Below are 13,969 nucleotides of genomic sequence, written 5' to 3'. Positions count from 1 at the left end.
ACACACACACACACACACACACACACACACACACACACACACACACAGTGTCCATGCTTAAGGTGTGGCACAAAGGCCACCAAGCCACTTGATTGCTGTGAGAGACCCACTACTACCTGGGTCAAGGTGACACAAAGCAGCCACAACAGAGCAAACACACCAGAGAGGGTTTGACACATGCTGCTGACACCAGTGAAAAAACAGAGACACTCAACTCTGCTCTACTTCAAACCCTTCACCTTTAAACGAAAAATACACATTGAGACGCCTACACAGTGCTGCTCAGACTTGCACTGTAAAAAAAAACCGCGCAAAACAAATCCGGAGAATACAATTAACAGCTGAAGCTTGAGGAATGGGGGCTCTTTCCAAAGCCAGTTTCCACCACTCCCCACATTCACATGCAGAGATTCCCACATCTGCATCTGTGCAATCCATCCTCCCACCCACCCATTCTCCCAACCTCCCATCCTCCCGCCCCGATTCATCCGGCTCACCTTTGTCAGTCGAGCGCCGCGTCTGCCCAGGCAATAAAAATCCTGCACCATAGTAAGGGGAGATCCTACACAAAAGGAGGAGATCGTAGGGGCACGGAGAGGGGGGGAAGAAACAACAACCCGGGGACAAAAACAAATAAATAAAAGAGGATGAAAGATAGAGGGAGGGAATAGAAGGGAAGAGAGGGAGAAAGAAAGAGAGAGAGGTAAAGAATGACCCAGACAGCCAGAGAGCTCTCCACAATGTGAGCAGCGAGGGAGGGCGAGCGCCAGGTGTCAGTATGCATACACTCACTGAGCCGCACACGCGCACACACACACACACACACACACACACACACACACACACACTCTTGCTCTCTTCCTCCCCCTCTTCCTCCCCCTCCTCCTCCTCCTCCACTCGTTCTCTGGCAGCAATAACTCTCCCTCCTCCTCCTCTCTCTCTCTCTTCTTTCAGCCAGTACAGAATTACTTAACTCTTTCAAAGCCAGTGATCTCCAACCACGATTGCTCTTTCCACTTCTACTCGCACTAATTGGTTTTCTATCAAAATTGCGATTTGAAAGAGGGCGACTCCCGAAAAGCAAAATAGGCGAATATCACGCTGCTTCAACCAATTTCTTTTTGACACTTTGGGGCAGTGGAAATAAGCTGTAAACACAAAGTTTATAACTTGTTAGGAAGAAGTTAACTATCAATACATCATGTGCAGCAACATTAGCATTGGTCTGAGTTGAATAGTCACTCTCCTCTTTGCTCTGCTTTTGTCTCCACCACCTCCTGGGAGAAATATCGGGCTCGTTAGCTGCTAAATGCTCCACTTTGTTCACCAGCTAGTTGCTAACTTTGTAAGTCTTGGTAAAATTATATTATTTTAAGCTTATCACCTTAAAAAGTGGGAATCAGGAGGCCCCCTCTGATGTAATATCTAGATGAATGTGGGCTAAATTGGTTATATTTTTACAAGCCAGAAGTCAAGTTCGCTAAGTTTTACGCACAATTGACTGATTATTTCAACTGTTTCTATTCACAAAGAAACAAGACACATTTGTGATTATGCTTGTCACGAATATGTCTCATTTCATGCTATGTTGACCATACAGGCCCAGCGTTTAGTTTACGGGATAAAATTACAATTAAAATGATAGTATTGATCAGATGGATATTTTTCTCAAATTATTCAGGCCAAACTTTTTCATAACTTGCGGTACAAGAGAGAAGTGAAGGAAAGTCTCTTCACTGTATTCTATTTTAGTCTTACAGAAGAGGGTGCTGAAAGTCTACATGGCCTTCTTTAAGGATGTGGACCACTATATCGCCATAGGCGACATCTTTAGAGCTCCAATATCACAGAGAAATAATACACCACAGCGCTCAAAGGGCCCATAAGGCAGTTAGAGCTGAAACATGCCTCTGTGAAGATTCCTCAAATTTTCTTGTGTGTCAGGACGCAGAGAGGGGGCTTCTAGGTAACATGGAAGTTTGCAGAGATGCACGCTACATACATGCATCAAACATGCATCAATAATGGGGTCCTAAATACTATATATCATGCAATTATTAGTTTTTGTCCCTTTAAGTTTCCTGCACAGTCAGGTTTAGTAAATTTGTGCACGTGGTAGCATTATATGAAAGCATGTAGTCAGACACCTGAGCAAAACGTCACAGGTAGCACAACAGCAGGTGCTTCATGCATCAGGTACCACACCCAGCTGATCGGAAAATTATATGATTAGTTGTTGTATGTCATTTTTTTAAACAGAATTTAAGTTGTTTTCTTAATCTTCTACGATAGCAAGCTGAATATCTTGTGGTTTTGGACAAGACAAAACATTTTAATTGAAATAGAATTTTTTAAATATATTTTCTGACATCTTCTAGACTTAACAAGCTCTTTTCAATTATTCAAAAAGCTAATCGCGTCCTGCTCCAGTAAGACGCTGTTCACAGCGACGCAGCAAATACACGCATGAATGGTCTCACCAGTGTTCACATGTTCAAGGCCCATCTCTTTCCATGACCATAAACAAAAAACCTGCCAGCGTTATCTCTGCTCAGTCACCACCTAAGAAAAGACACCATATCTAGGTCACAGTAACACCAACTGCTGACTATCAGTCACGCCTCCCCTTTAATCAAGCTGTCAACATTAACAGAGTAGAGAGTTGACTCAGATCCAGTGTAAGTTATCGGATGGAAGGATTGAAGCACGTGCTCTCACATTGCGATTACGGACTTCCTGTCTGGAGCCGGTGTGAAAGACCAATAAGGAAAGGAGCCGACAGGAAACGAGGAAGAGGAAAAAGGCCAAAGAGAGACAGCAGGAAAGTGAGTAGAGCAAGAGGTAAGGGACGGGAAAAGGAGTGCGACTTCCCACTATTGACGTTGTGATCAGAGAGCGGAGGAGAGGTTAGACCGACGCTTCTTTACCCACGCATCGTGCTGCCCACTGCCTACTGCCAGAACTGGAACGCAGCACGCTTCTCTCTTCACAAAAGAGCCGCATGGGAGAGACGCAGCAGCCGACTCTTGCGCTGGCCTCCATTTAAATGTCACCGTATATGCTGCCACAAAGCGAGATGAATTACTCGGAACATTTGTGGAGAAACAGCCGTCGAACCACCCGGCGATGTCAGTGGGATGTTCAGGACCCCGCTGTGGGCTAAGAGCTGACAGGTGGAGTCTTACACGTACCCGTACTGATTTTAGACACGCATCAGGCCCTTCATGCAGATTTATGACAGCAATCAAACCAGAACTGCTGAACGCAGGGAGGCAGACTGATGGCTCGACAAACTGAGGCATGTTTCACGCCATCTTTCACACATCAGAGTGTGCTGTAGCAACTAAAAAAGCACAAGAGGATGTGCTTCACTGTGATTGTTGCGAACAATGTGCAGCTGAGTACAATCGACAGCAGTGAGTACGTGCTATTACAGCAGAGAATGCACTCGACAGTATTGGATTTTTTGATTTTTTTTTACTCAGCGATTACAGTAACTGGGTGTCTTTAACGCTTTCTTCAAAGTACTGCACGTACTCTATGAGGACAGGTGACAAATGAATGGAAAAAGAACAGCAGACATTTTGATTTGTCATAGAAGGAACCGTGTTAATTCTATTAACAGAAACTATGAGATAATATTTATTGAGGGAGTGCAGTTAGTGACAGTGTGGGCTCCGTGATAACGTAGCTGTGACAGATGTATCTGATGGAGTAGCAGCGGGGGGCTTAGCGAAGGGTCCATTGATCTAATTTTGAAAGAACTTCTGGTTCAGTGACCACCGTAGTGCAGCAACAGTATCCATTTAAAGTATAATAAAGTGACGCTAACCACCTATAAGACATAAATTACTCTTTAATGTCATGATATTGATTTCAGCCACATCTCCCAGCCTTAAATAGGACTCTCAGAAAGGACCGTAGAAGAGGTTTTCAGGCCGTCACAATCTTGTCCCTGAAGGACTCAAAGGAGGTATTTCACTAGAGGCACATGGGGCGTACGTGCATCGAGTGGCCCCCTACTGAGGCATAATGACGGCCCCTATAAGTGCCTCCCACACTACACGAGATAGGAGAGTGCCACCGCTGACACTTCGGTCAAGTCGTCTCTGCGGCCCACGGCCCTCTCGACGGGTCCGTCTGAATTGTCTTTGACCTTCAGCGCACTTTCGTTTTGCTACAGCTTTGTTGCCATCGTTACCCCCCCCGCTGACGGGGTTGGCAGCTTCCAGGGAGCCGCGTCGCCCACCTGCTCGACACTCGTTATATTGTCTGTGACCCGGCGCGAGGAGCAACCTCTCCTGTCCTTCGTTGTTTTTGGGAGGAGGATGATGATGAGGCCACAGGCGAGCGAAGTGATGAGGTCTTCCTGCTTGTGGCCCTTCATGTCGGCACTCGTGACACCTTCACAGAGCAACTCCTCTCTGAGTTGTCTAAAAAATTATGATAAGCGATGAGCTTCTAGAGAGAAGAGGAAAATATAGAAGACAATCCTCGGGGAGAAGATGAATTTATCTCTCAAGCGCTGATGAGGAAAACAGATTACGCACATATCAACGTAACAACTTTACTCAGACAGTTCCTGGTGCTGCACCGTTGCTTAGTCACCATCGCATAAAATGAATGTCAACAGCTGAAAGGAAGAAAGCTAAGTGACACGTCGCAGTGGAGCTCAAAGAGGTTGTAGACATCAGGCTGCTGTCCTTAGTAACCAAAGGTCAGCGCTCCACTCGACAGCTGTGCACCATATTGATTCACTGATCCATTGTCTGCTTTGCCGTCTACAGTCTGTGTTTACACAGCGTCCTAATGTTCACATTTAAAAAAGGGAATTAAGACATGCAGAGATTTCTAATGCACAGTGCAGAGATAAAGAGGAGTTTACAGATGAATCTATGCTCAACATAAGAATGATGCAAACAAACCTGAGCTGAGTAGAGATCAAGGAAAGTAATGAGGACAGAAAATGAATCCGCAGAAGGCAGAAACTCCTCTAGCACCAGATTCTCCAATGTGCCGCTTTGACCTTTGGTTTTCTGGACTGTTGGTCGTACAAAACGCGTTTGAAGACACCACCAAAGAGCTCTGGGAAATTTGAAGGACATTTTTTAAACAATAAATGAAGAAAATAACAAGACAGATCCATGAAAAAGAAAGCAGTCGCTAGTTGTAACCCTAAATTAGAGCATCAAATATTTCCGCCAATGACAAAACTAAAGAATTTCAAAATAATCTATTTTTGGGTAAACTCAAACATCATGTAATCTGTAGTGAATGGGGCAAATGAAGGCTTAAATATGATATCCCTCTGCAGGAGTTTTAAAAACCTTGTCCACTGAAATCCCTCCATTCATTTATTTGTTTTCCTCCCCTGGGTTCATTAATATAGGAAGGAAGAGCACATTCTGTGGAGCAGTAAGTGCCAATCTGTCGCTCTGTGGAGATCAGCCAGAGTCAGCTCACATTAAGCCGCTGCTGCTCCTCCTGCAGCCTCATCCATCCATCCATCCGATAGGTGCAATGATTCATTTCTATGCACAGTCACTGATGTTCACTGGATATTCCACGGCTTGCTTTGTATGCAAGTAGGAGCAATATATATGTAAATGTGCAGCATCTGCATATACATGTCCCTCTGTTGCATTCGTTAGATTTTACAGCACACCGACGAACGAACAGATGAAATCAGTCATGAATACATAAGCAAGGATGAACTCAATAACGGGGGGAATCTGGATGTAACTGGATCTTTGGTCTACAGAGGGATTGTTAAATATTAGATTTTCCACAGACGGGGAAGCTAAAAGTTATTTTAACCCCTGACTAATTGTTTTTTAAAGAATTGCTAAAAGATAGCAATTCTTTGGCTTTAAATTAACTGAAATACTCCATGTATTTCTTTTCAATACCCCATATATTCCAGTTTATTTGGGGAAAGAACTAGAAAAATCTTTAAGCATATTCAACATTTCACCTTGTATCCAACTGTAATTTGATCACATTTTTAATTCATTTTGAAAATAGCAGAAAGCAGCAGTGACGGTTACGCTCGGTCGGATCAACCCTCACCATGTGACGTGAACAGATAAATAAAACTAGAAGGGTACTCGGGGAGCGCAGCCCTTCGCCAAGGTTGTTTCCATAAGTGAAGGATGATGCATAATTTAATGGCTTCTTCCTTGGCCCATGCTTCAAACACGTTTAGTGAAAATTGCGTCAGTGGTAATCCTGCTGACAAACAGACAAACTAACTAACCAAGCAGAAAACATCCTTGGCAGAGGTAATACGAGCTTAATATAGGCCAATATGCTTTAAATCAACTTGTACAAAGTCTCATCTCAAGCCATCTTAAAGTAACATTTGTGGAGGTGGGCTTATCTGCAGTTTACAACATTGACGATAATTACCCTGCATCGGGTTTGACTGTTGTGTCACTCCTCGTGCTTTAGAGCTCAAAGCATGTTTGCTGATCTGATGATCTCTAATTAGATTTTCCCACCACTCTGGGAAGCGAGCCATCAATTAGAGTGCTGTGATAAGGTGGACCGATTTGACTCCTGTCAAGCACCTGCTGCCCGTCAGACTCGTTCCACGTCTGACTGAAGGGAGGAAACGTGGGGGAAATTAAAGCGCTGTGTACCGGCATTTTATGATAACAGACTTTTTACCTTGTATGGGAAATGGAAATATACAGTATGTATGAGGTTCGTATAACCATTTCTTAGTGAATGCTTCTACTAAACAGCAAGCATCATTATCCTCTGTAACAGAACATGAACAGGTTCACGAGAGTTCCTTCTCCAATCCACAGGAGCCAGTCTGGATCAGTGAGTTATAGGACCATCCATCTCGCAAGTGTCTCAGTGCATCGATAGCGCAACACAGCATTGAGATAGCTATAAGTAAATAAAATGGATTATTCTGAACATAAACCATGGTTGCTTTCACACTGGTCCGATTCAATCAAACTCCAGTGTGTTTCCCTGTTTAGTCTGGTTCGATTGGACCGTTGGGGAAAAAAGCTGTCGTTTGAACTCAGGTGCAGACTAAAGAAAAAGAGGCCGAGACCACCTGAAAATGAGGGTATTGGTCCGCTTCCAAGCAGACTCTGGTGCAAAGCAGATCCACCATAGGACTACGTGGTAGTAGATATATGATTTTAACATTGATTTAAAAGCTAAACGACAACTAAATCCATCTGACTTTCTGATCTGTATGAGCGACGTTATACAAGATAATATTCTTGTGAGTGAAGCGTAGTGACCACACAGTCTCGTATTATTACGGTACAGCAGGGATGTCATGAGAACCGATACTTCGGTACCAAGTCGATGTCAAAATTATGAAAACCAGACGGTACTCTTTCATTAGAACCGGTACAGAGGAGGGCTTGCGATTACTATCGTGCTGTCGTAAAAAAAATGCCCTTTAAATTGCTACATTGTGACCAACAAATCAATGTTGAAATTGGCAGGTGGAAAGCTAGTAACATTAGCTGTTAGCAGCCAATGGGCTGCACAGTCCTGCTGGGCTAAATAACGGAGCTAACAGCTAACGATAACAGAGGTTGCATTGAGTTACATTATGATGCGTTCAAGCTCTACTTGAGGCGGATCATCAGGGATAAATCAGCATTAGAAGTACACAGGATTCTTACTGTGGTATAAAATTGGGAATCGAGAATAGTGGACTTTCAACAGTATTTGTATTGATAAAGTTTCTGGTATCATAACAGCCCTACAGTACAAAATGCCACTTTTTGTCCCTTTTCTGTCAGTTTGCCACTATTTATGACACACTAGGTCCAGTTCCAGTTGATTATCGATGTTTATAATCCTCTTTGTGAACACCGGAGGACATGAGTTCAACATAAGGCGCAGTATAATCCACATGACTTGCTGTCCGTCTCTTTTCAGGTGAGTTTTTTTTTGCAAAAAGCTACATCTTGTCTGCACAACTGTCACAGTCAGGCCCATCTCTCTCTCAGAGCTTATTAGTCATGCAACAGCTCCCGGACGCCACGACCTTTCAACCCCATTTCTCATTTTCCAATCAGCCAGTGCCATAAACTGTAATTGCAGTGTCAGGCTGTTGACTTTGTTTCAAGTTTAGACCCACTGATGGGAGCAAGAAGGACATGGCAGTCAGAATTATCAGCCGTTACACCACAAAAATAAAACAAGACGCCTCCACTCCTCTCCAATTTTGAGCTAGAAAACTACGAGGCACAATGTCATATCTGAGACCTTCTCATTAACTTTTTGGCTTTCCAGGCAGGGGTACTTACATGAAACTGCCGCCGGCAACAGTAAGAGTGGGCCTCTCTGTCACAAAGAAAGCCTTAAGTACATCCACAGAAACACTGCTGCTGATATAAATGACTAGACATTTTTAAACAGCCTGAATCTCGGGGTGTTTCGATTATTCATGCCTGCTCTCAAGTGAACATTCACTTCAGATTTGAAAAGGCGTCTGATTAATGGCAAAGTGATTGGAGTGAGAGGAATGGCAGCGAGATCCAGACTGACTCAACTATTAATGATAGTGTCTGAGGACAGAATGGCCTATTATGTTTTCCCGGAGATAAATAAAACATAAAAAGATGCATTAAAATGCACACGACTCTCTGAAATTTGATTCTCATTCAATGTGGCGATGACAGTTGCCGTAAACTGTCCAGCCAATCAGCAGTCACGCCATGTGACTCGATGCTTTTGGTGTATTTGTAAAGAAAGTCAGTCTGATGACGAAGGAGAGCAGAGCAAAAAGGCAACAATGGAGCTCGTCTGTCCTTGGTTCGGACACAAATGAAACAAGCTACAGGTGTGAGAATGTGTCACAAAAGGACAAAGCAGTGAAGCAGCGTCTCAGAGTGCTATTATATATTAGAGTATTATATCTTTATAAATAGCAGTCTGAGGACAAAACAGTCTGCAGAATGTAGATCCAGGGAGATAACAGCCTGTTCCCCGAGTGTGTCACAATAGAGATTTACGCAGCATCATCGCAATCGGAGCAGCTAATCTGTGTTATTCAATTAAAAAAACGCCATTCACCAGCTTAGTAACTCGGGGCTCACACACAGTGTCTCCGGTGCAGATCAAGGGACAGCTGGCTCGTCTGTTGTCTGCAGATTAGAGGGTGTGTCCCCCTTCAGATCTCGAGCATTCCTGAAGCCGGACGCTCACTTGAAGCTGCATCAAACACGCGCACAGAGGACGCTCAGCGTATCTCGCAATCTCACACTTGAACCAAAGAACCGTTTCTGCAGCCGGCAAATCCACAGATTTTTTTCAGTCCTCTCTTTGAGCCGAGCGCTCCTCCCACAGCAGCAGCAGGATGCAGCTTACTAGCGCTCCCTGTCTGTCATAAACTGATAAGTCAGGGTTGCTTAAACCAGTCCTCCATATGTCCTTGCAGAGCAGCTAAGAGAAAATCTGTGTATGCATAACCAATACGTGTAAATTGTGTCTTTAAATAAAAAGGTTTAAAGTGGCAGTGTGTGTGTTTTTGTCCATTCGAGCACGAACGTCCTCTATGTTCTACAAACCGCAGGAAACTGCGGGATACAGATGTTTCAGCCAGATTGTAAGATCAGCACTCGTCTGCCGGGAGGAGCGAATTCCCTGCAAAGTGACAGCAACGGATATGAAAACACTGGAGGATACTCCAGTCACGCGCTCGGTCTCCTCTCCGCTTCACACATAAACACACAAACATAATGTCGGCAGAGAAGGAGGCAGCTTCAGTTCACTTCAGCCTTGACGGGAAGGACATCGCGATGTGAGTGAATGAATCGTAATGTGTACTGAATTTATATGTATCTGAAGAGCAGGACCTCACAGAGTTTGATTTTGATTATTGCAAAAAATGGCATTGCAATTTCATATTTTTTTTGTGATTTTTATAAAAAGCTGTGAGAACAAATAGGATTTCACTGACAATTACAATACTGTATTAGCTTCAAAGGCTTTAGAGCGGCACGTTTTATTCAACAAGCAGCTGATGGATAACAAAAGCTTTGTAAATTACCTCTGCTCCATGAGAACGAAAAAGCTTTTTAAATCGAGCGTGATCGATAACAACCAGGAAGTCAAATGTCAAATGAGGGTTTTGTTGTCCTGAAATTAAATCTGGCCTCCTGAAGCCTCGAAGAAATTAATTACATACCACTCAAAAACTGGATATTTGGAAAAGAGGAGCAAATAAGCATCTCATACTCAAAACCTTTGCCTCATCGCTTTTTTCTAAATTTCAAATTGTGGGATATTTCAAGCTTTACAAAATTAATTCATCTGTGCAAATTGAGTGGGCGGCTGGTCAGACATCACGTTTTCCGACCATAATAAAGGCCCTATTTTGGGGAGACAGTTAAGAAAGTGGTGGTTGTTCCATCGCCTTGGCAATAACCCGAAATTTATTAGATTCAGATAAGAGCAAAATGAACGCTCTTTTCTCTCCCGAGTGTTGCTTTTGTCTGGGAGTATCTACCACATCCAAGGCCCTGGTCCTCTAAGTGAGGGCTTTATAAGGCTTGATTGACAGTAATGTAAGAACAAGAGGTTTCATGTGGCTTTACCAAGGACCTCAGAGCGACATAGCCACTGTGTTATTTCACCTGACTGTGGAGGAAAAGGGACGTAAAAAGGTTGGTCTGTTAAATCTCTTTTTAATGCCACATAAAATGAAATGTAACACTTGATCATACAGATTATACCAAAGAATGATGGAAAAGCAGTAGGAAAATAAGGTCTACTATTATTCATTAAGTACACGATTCTATTGACATTTGTCTAAATATTTTGTCGGTAGTTTGCAGCTGTATAGTCAGCACTGTTGTCATTGATGCAATTATTAGCGTTGTTAGCATGGTTAGCTGCGAGCTGGCTGCCATGTTGAGAGCCTGTGGAGGCAATCCCTCAATCATTGATATGCTCTACATTTTTCTAACGACTCCGCGCCTCCAGGTTACCTGAGCATTGGGCCAGATACCTGCACCCTATTATGCGTGATAAAACAAGAACAACAATGTATGGCTTGACATTGAAAACTTGAGGTTCACCCGACCTGCAAAAAAGTTGTTGCTCTGCTGGGAAGCTTTTAGTGTGAAACAGCTGCAGGAACTGTTGAGTTTGCATTGCGAGGAGATTAAAACCGTGCCTATTACAGCTTTGATGGCACAGCAAAGGAAAGGCGATCGTTAAACAGTAGGGTTCCTATATGTTAGACGAAGGACGGAAGAGGCACGTAGCGAAACAAACCTCCAGTGAAACCTACATTAAGCAGGTGCTACAAAGCTACTGAACTTGATGTGAAGAGAGTTTGGATGAGCTGGTCACGTTGTAGACCACGGCTACACAACCAGGAAAGCAACTACTGCGAATGCAACAAAAATCTTCACAGTTCAACGTGACGTGGCATATTTTAGGTGGCAGTAGAATAGCGGGGCTAGATTCTCACAACAGGAGGTGAAGCTATTTAAGCAGCAGAACTGATGAGTTGGCTTGGATCTATTTCAGGCAGATAAAGGGGTCCTCAGCAGTCAGAGATTACTCTTTAAGAACCAAAATACATTTCCACTTCTGAGCTGCGTGTCCCTGTTTCCTAAAAATACACCCACAGAAGTAGTGAACACCTTCTGTGTGCTGACAGGAAGATGCGGAAATTGTTTGTGGCTGGCATCGGAAGACAAGACTCACCACTGCTGCGACTCTTGCGGTTGGCCTTCCCTCCCGTCAGCAACATCTTCAAGCTGTTCCTAAACATGACTGAAGCAGATGCTCTGGACCAGACTACAGAAAAATCTGTTGGAAGAAAGAAAGAAAGGACAATAAACATGAATGATGCTGTGAGAACTGACTGTTAACAATAGAATGCAGTAATTGAAGGCATTAATCAAGATATCAGAGCAACACAATAAAATTAGTGTTTTTACTACCACATCTTACATCTCGTGAATCAATTCTTGCTTTCTATATGCATTCTGATATAAAGCTTTCATATGGAATGGTATCGAAAAAGCTATGAATGTAATTGTATTGTGTTGTCTTACAAGTATTGGCTCAAAAATAGTGTGGCAATACCACCATAAAACACACAGAGTGCTATAAGAGCGGCTGAATGGCTTTATACATCCCAAATGTCGTGTTTAAAAGTCTTCAGAGTGCCATGTGAATTTTAGAGGCGGCAGGACTGCTTACAAAGTCAATGCAAAGATGTGAGTGGATGGCAAGAGACACGCATTTACTGCGGGTGAATAGAGTTAAAGTGAGAAACTTAACACTTATACCAAAGCTGTAGGACTTTTTTTCATGAAAGTACTGGGACAACTGAATTTAAAAAATGACGTCCTAAAAGTTGTAAAATGCACTATTAGCCAAATCCAAAATTTATTTTGTGAATGAACCCCTAGAACAAGGTAGGACAGAGGGCTGGGAGGCGGAGCTAAAGGAGACGCTAGTGTTCTTGCTCTATGGGGCCCCATATTGAAAGATCCGGGTAACTTTCACAAGATTGAACCGGACCCCGCCTCCAACAATGTATCCAGTTCTCTTTATACATCCATGGTTATCACACAGAGACACATGCTAACTCGCCTAAAGCTATATAGCGAACGTCTCCATTGGCTCCATTTGTGGTAAATAAACACAGACTGCAAAAACACTCATTTGTGCAAATACAGTGAGGAAGAAATGTGCATCGCCTTTAGACAGTCACGGTCATATCTGATAAGTAGAAGAGAAGTTTGGCAGAGAAAATACAAACCATGTATCATGAAAGTATGGAGGACGATGTTTCAGAACAGAGAAGGAGGTACAATGCTGTCAGATAAGCACACCTCAAACAATAACATTGTCTTCATTTCTTGCCTGCAGCTTGTTCTATCCCTCCCTCCCTCCCTCCCTCCCTCATACAGGAACACATATCTCTGCTGTGAGTAGTAAAAAGCATGGCAGCAGATGTTCCCCATTAGGTGGGAGTGACTCAGCAGAGCCCCACAGACAAACTCCAGCTGAGAAGCCAGATTTGGACCCAAACAATTAAAAAAAGAAAAAAAACTCAGAGAGGAGGACATGGAAAAGCTCTCAAAAAGCCCCTCCTCCCCCATCTCCCCCCTCAACCCTGCTTAACTAATGTTTTTCACAATCCCCCCCTGACCCTCAGAGAGGGTCTAAAAGGCTCCGGGATCATCAGACTACAGACACAGAGGGGGACACTGGGGAGACGGCAATGACAACGAGACAACACATGATGTTTATAGTCAGCTGGGATGAAACCGAGCCATACCAAACCCATCTTTTGCTTTGCTGGTTTATTTATGAATTTGTTCTTGTTGTATTTTTGACAGTGTTTCAGGAGGTGTAATATCTCTTAAATTTAAGCCCAAATGGACTAATGGTATCTCTGACTGTAGCTGTAGGAGAAGGCCTAAAACACTTGATAATGTAGGTGTAGGTGCAGAATATCCTAAATAGAGAATATAAGTATATAAATAAAGTAATAATGACCATTTGTATATCAATTACTCACCCAGTGTTAGCTTGTAATCTTGAAGAATACTTTGTTTTACTTGATTGCCTCTTCGGCAAACGAAGTATCAAAAAACTGAGAAATTTCTTGATGAATTTAAATATATTTTCCTTAAACCCACACAATTTACACTTCGGATCGCAGGTAAGAGTAGCCCGTTTGCAGAGAATGTTCATGCTAATGTGTTTTAAACAGTACGTTTTTGGTGAAGATGCACGTGTTTGTGAAGTAGCCATCATACGACTGGATGAATGAGACTTGGATTATGCTGCAGGAGTTGTGTGAGAGGTTTGTTTTGATGTAGTTTTGCTGTTGTCAAACCTGACCGCCATTTACTTTAATTAGGACTACAGATGAAAAATAGCCTCTTGGCTAACTCTGGCGCATTTACAGGAATGTTTTATTAATGTGCACTGTCCCTATCCAAATAAACCAATA

General features: G+C 43.0%; 1 protein-coding gene across 7 annotated transcripts in view; it reads right to left on the bottom strand.

Moving 5' to 3' along the window:
* tanc2b (tetratricopeptide repeat, ankyrin repeat and coiled-coil containing 2b) overlaps nucleotides 1-13,969 on the bottom strand; it is a 125,946-nt gene that overhangs the window by 80,809 nt on the left and 31,168 nt on the right. For 6 of the 7 annotated variants that reach the window (XM_031843310.1, XM_031843311.1, XM_031843313.1 and 3 more), the window contains exon 3: nucleotides 11,701-11,805. In XM_031843310.1, the coding sequence (XP_031699170.1) occupies nucleotides 11,701-11,767 (67 nt within the window). In that variant the 5' untranslated portion in view covers nucleotides 11,768-11,805. Of the gene's footprint in view, nucleotides 1-497; nucleotides 796-11,700; nucleotides 11,806-13,969 lie in introns of those variants that run through there. The other variant, XM_031843316.1, reaches the window with a different exon arrangement.

This window comes from Anarrhichthys ocellatus, unplaced genomic scaffold, assembly GCF_004355925.1.
Source record: "Anarrhichthys ocellatus isolate YVR2014 unplaced genomic scaffold, GSC_Weel_1.0 scaffold4, whole genome shotgun sequence".
In the NCBI taxonomy this organism is placed as follows: Eukaryota; Metazoa; Chordata; class Actinopteri; order Perciformes; family Anarhichadidae; genus Anarrhichthys; species Anarrhichthys ocellatus.
This window is presented reverse-complemented; position numbering and strand designations above follow the sequence as displayed.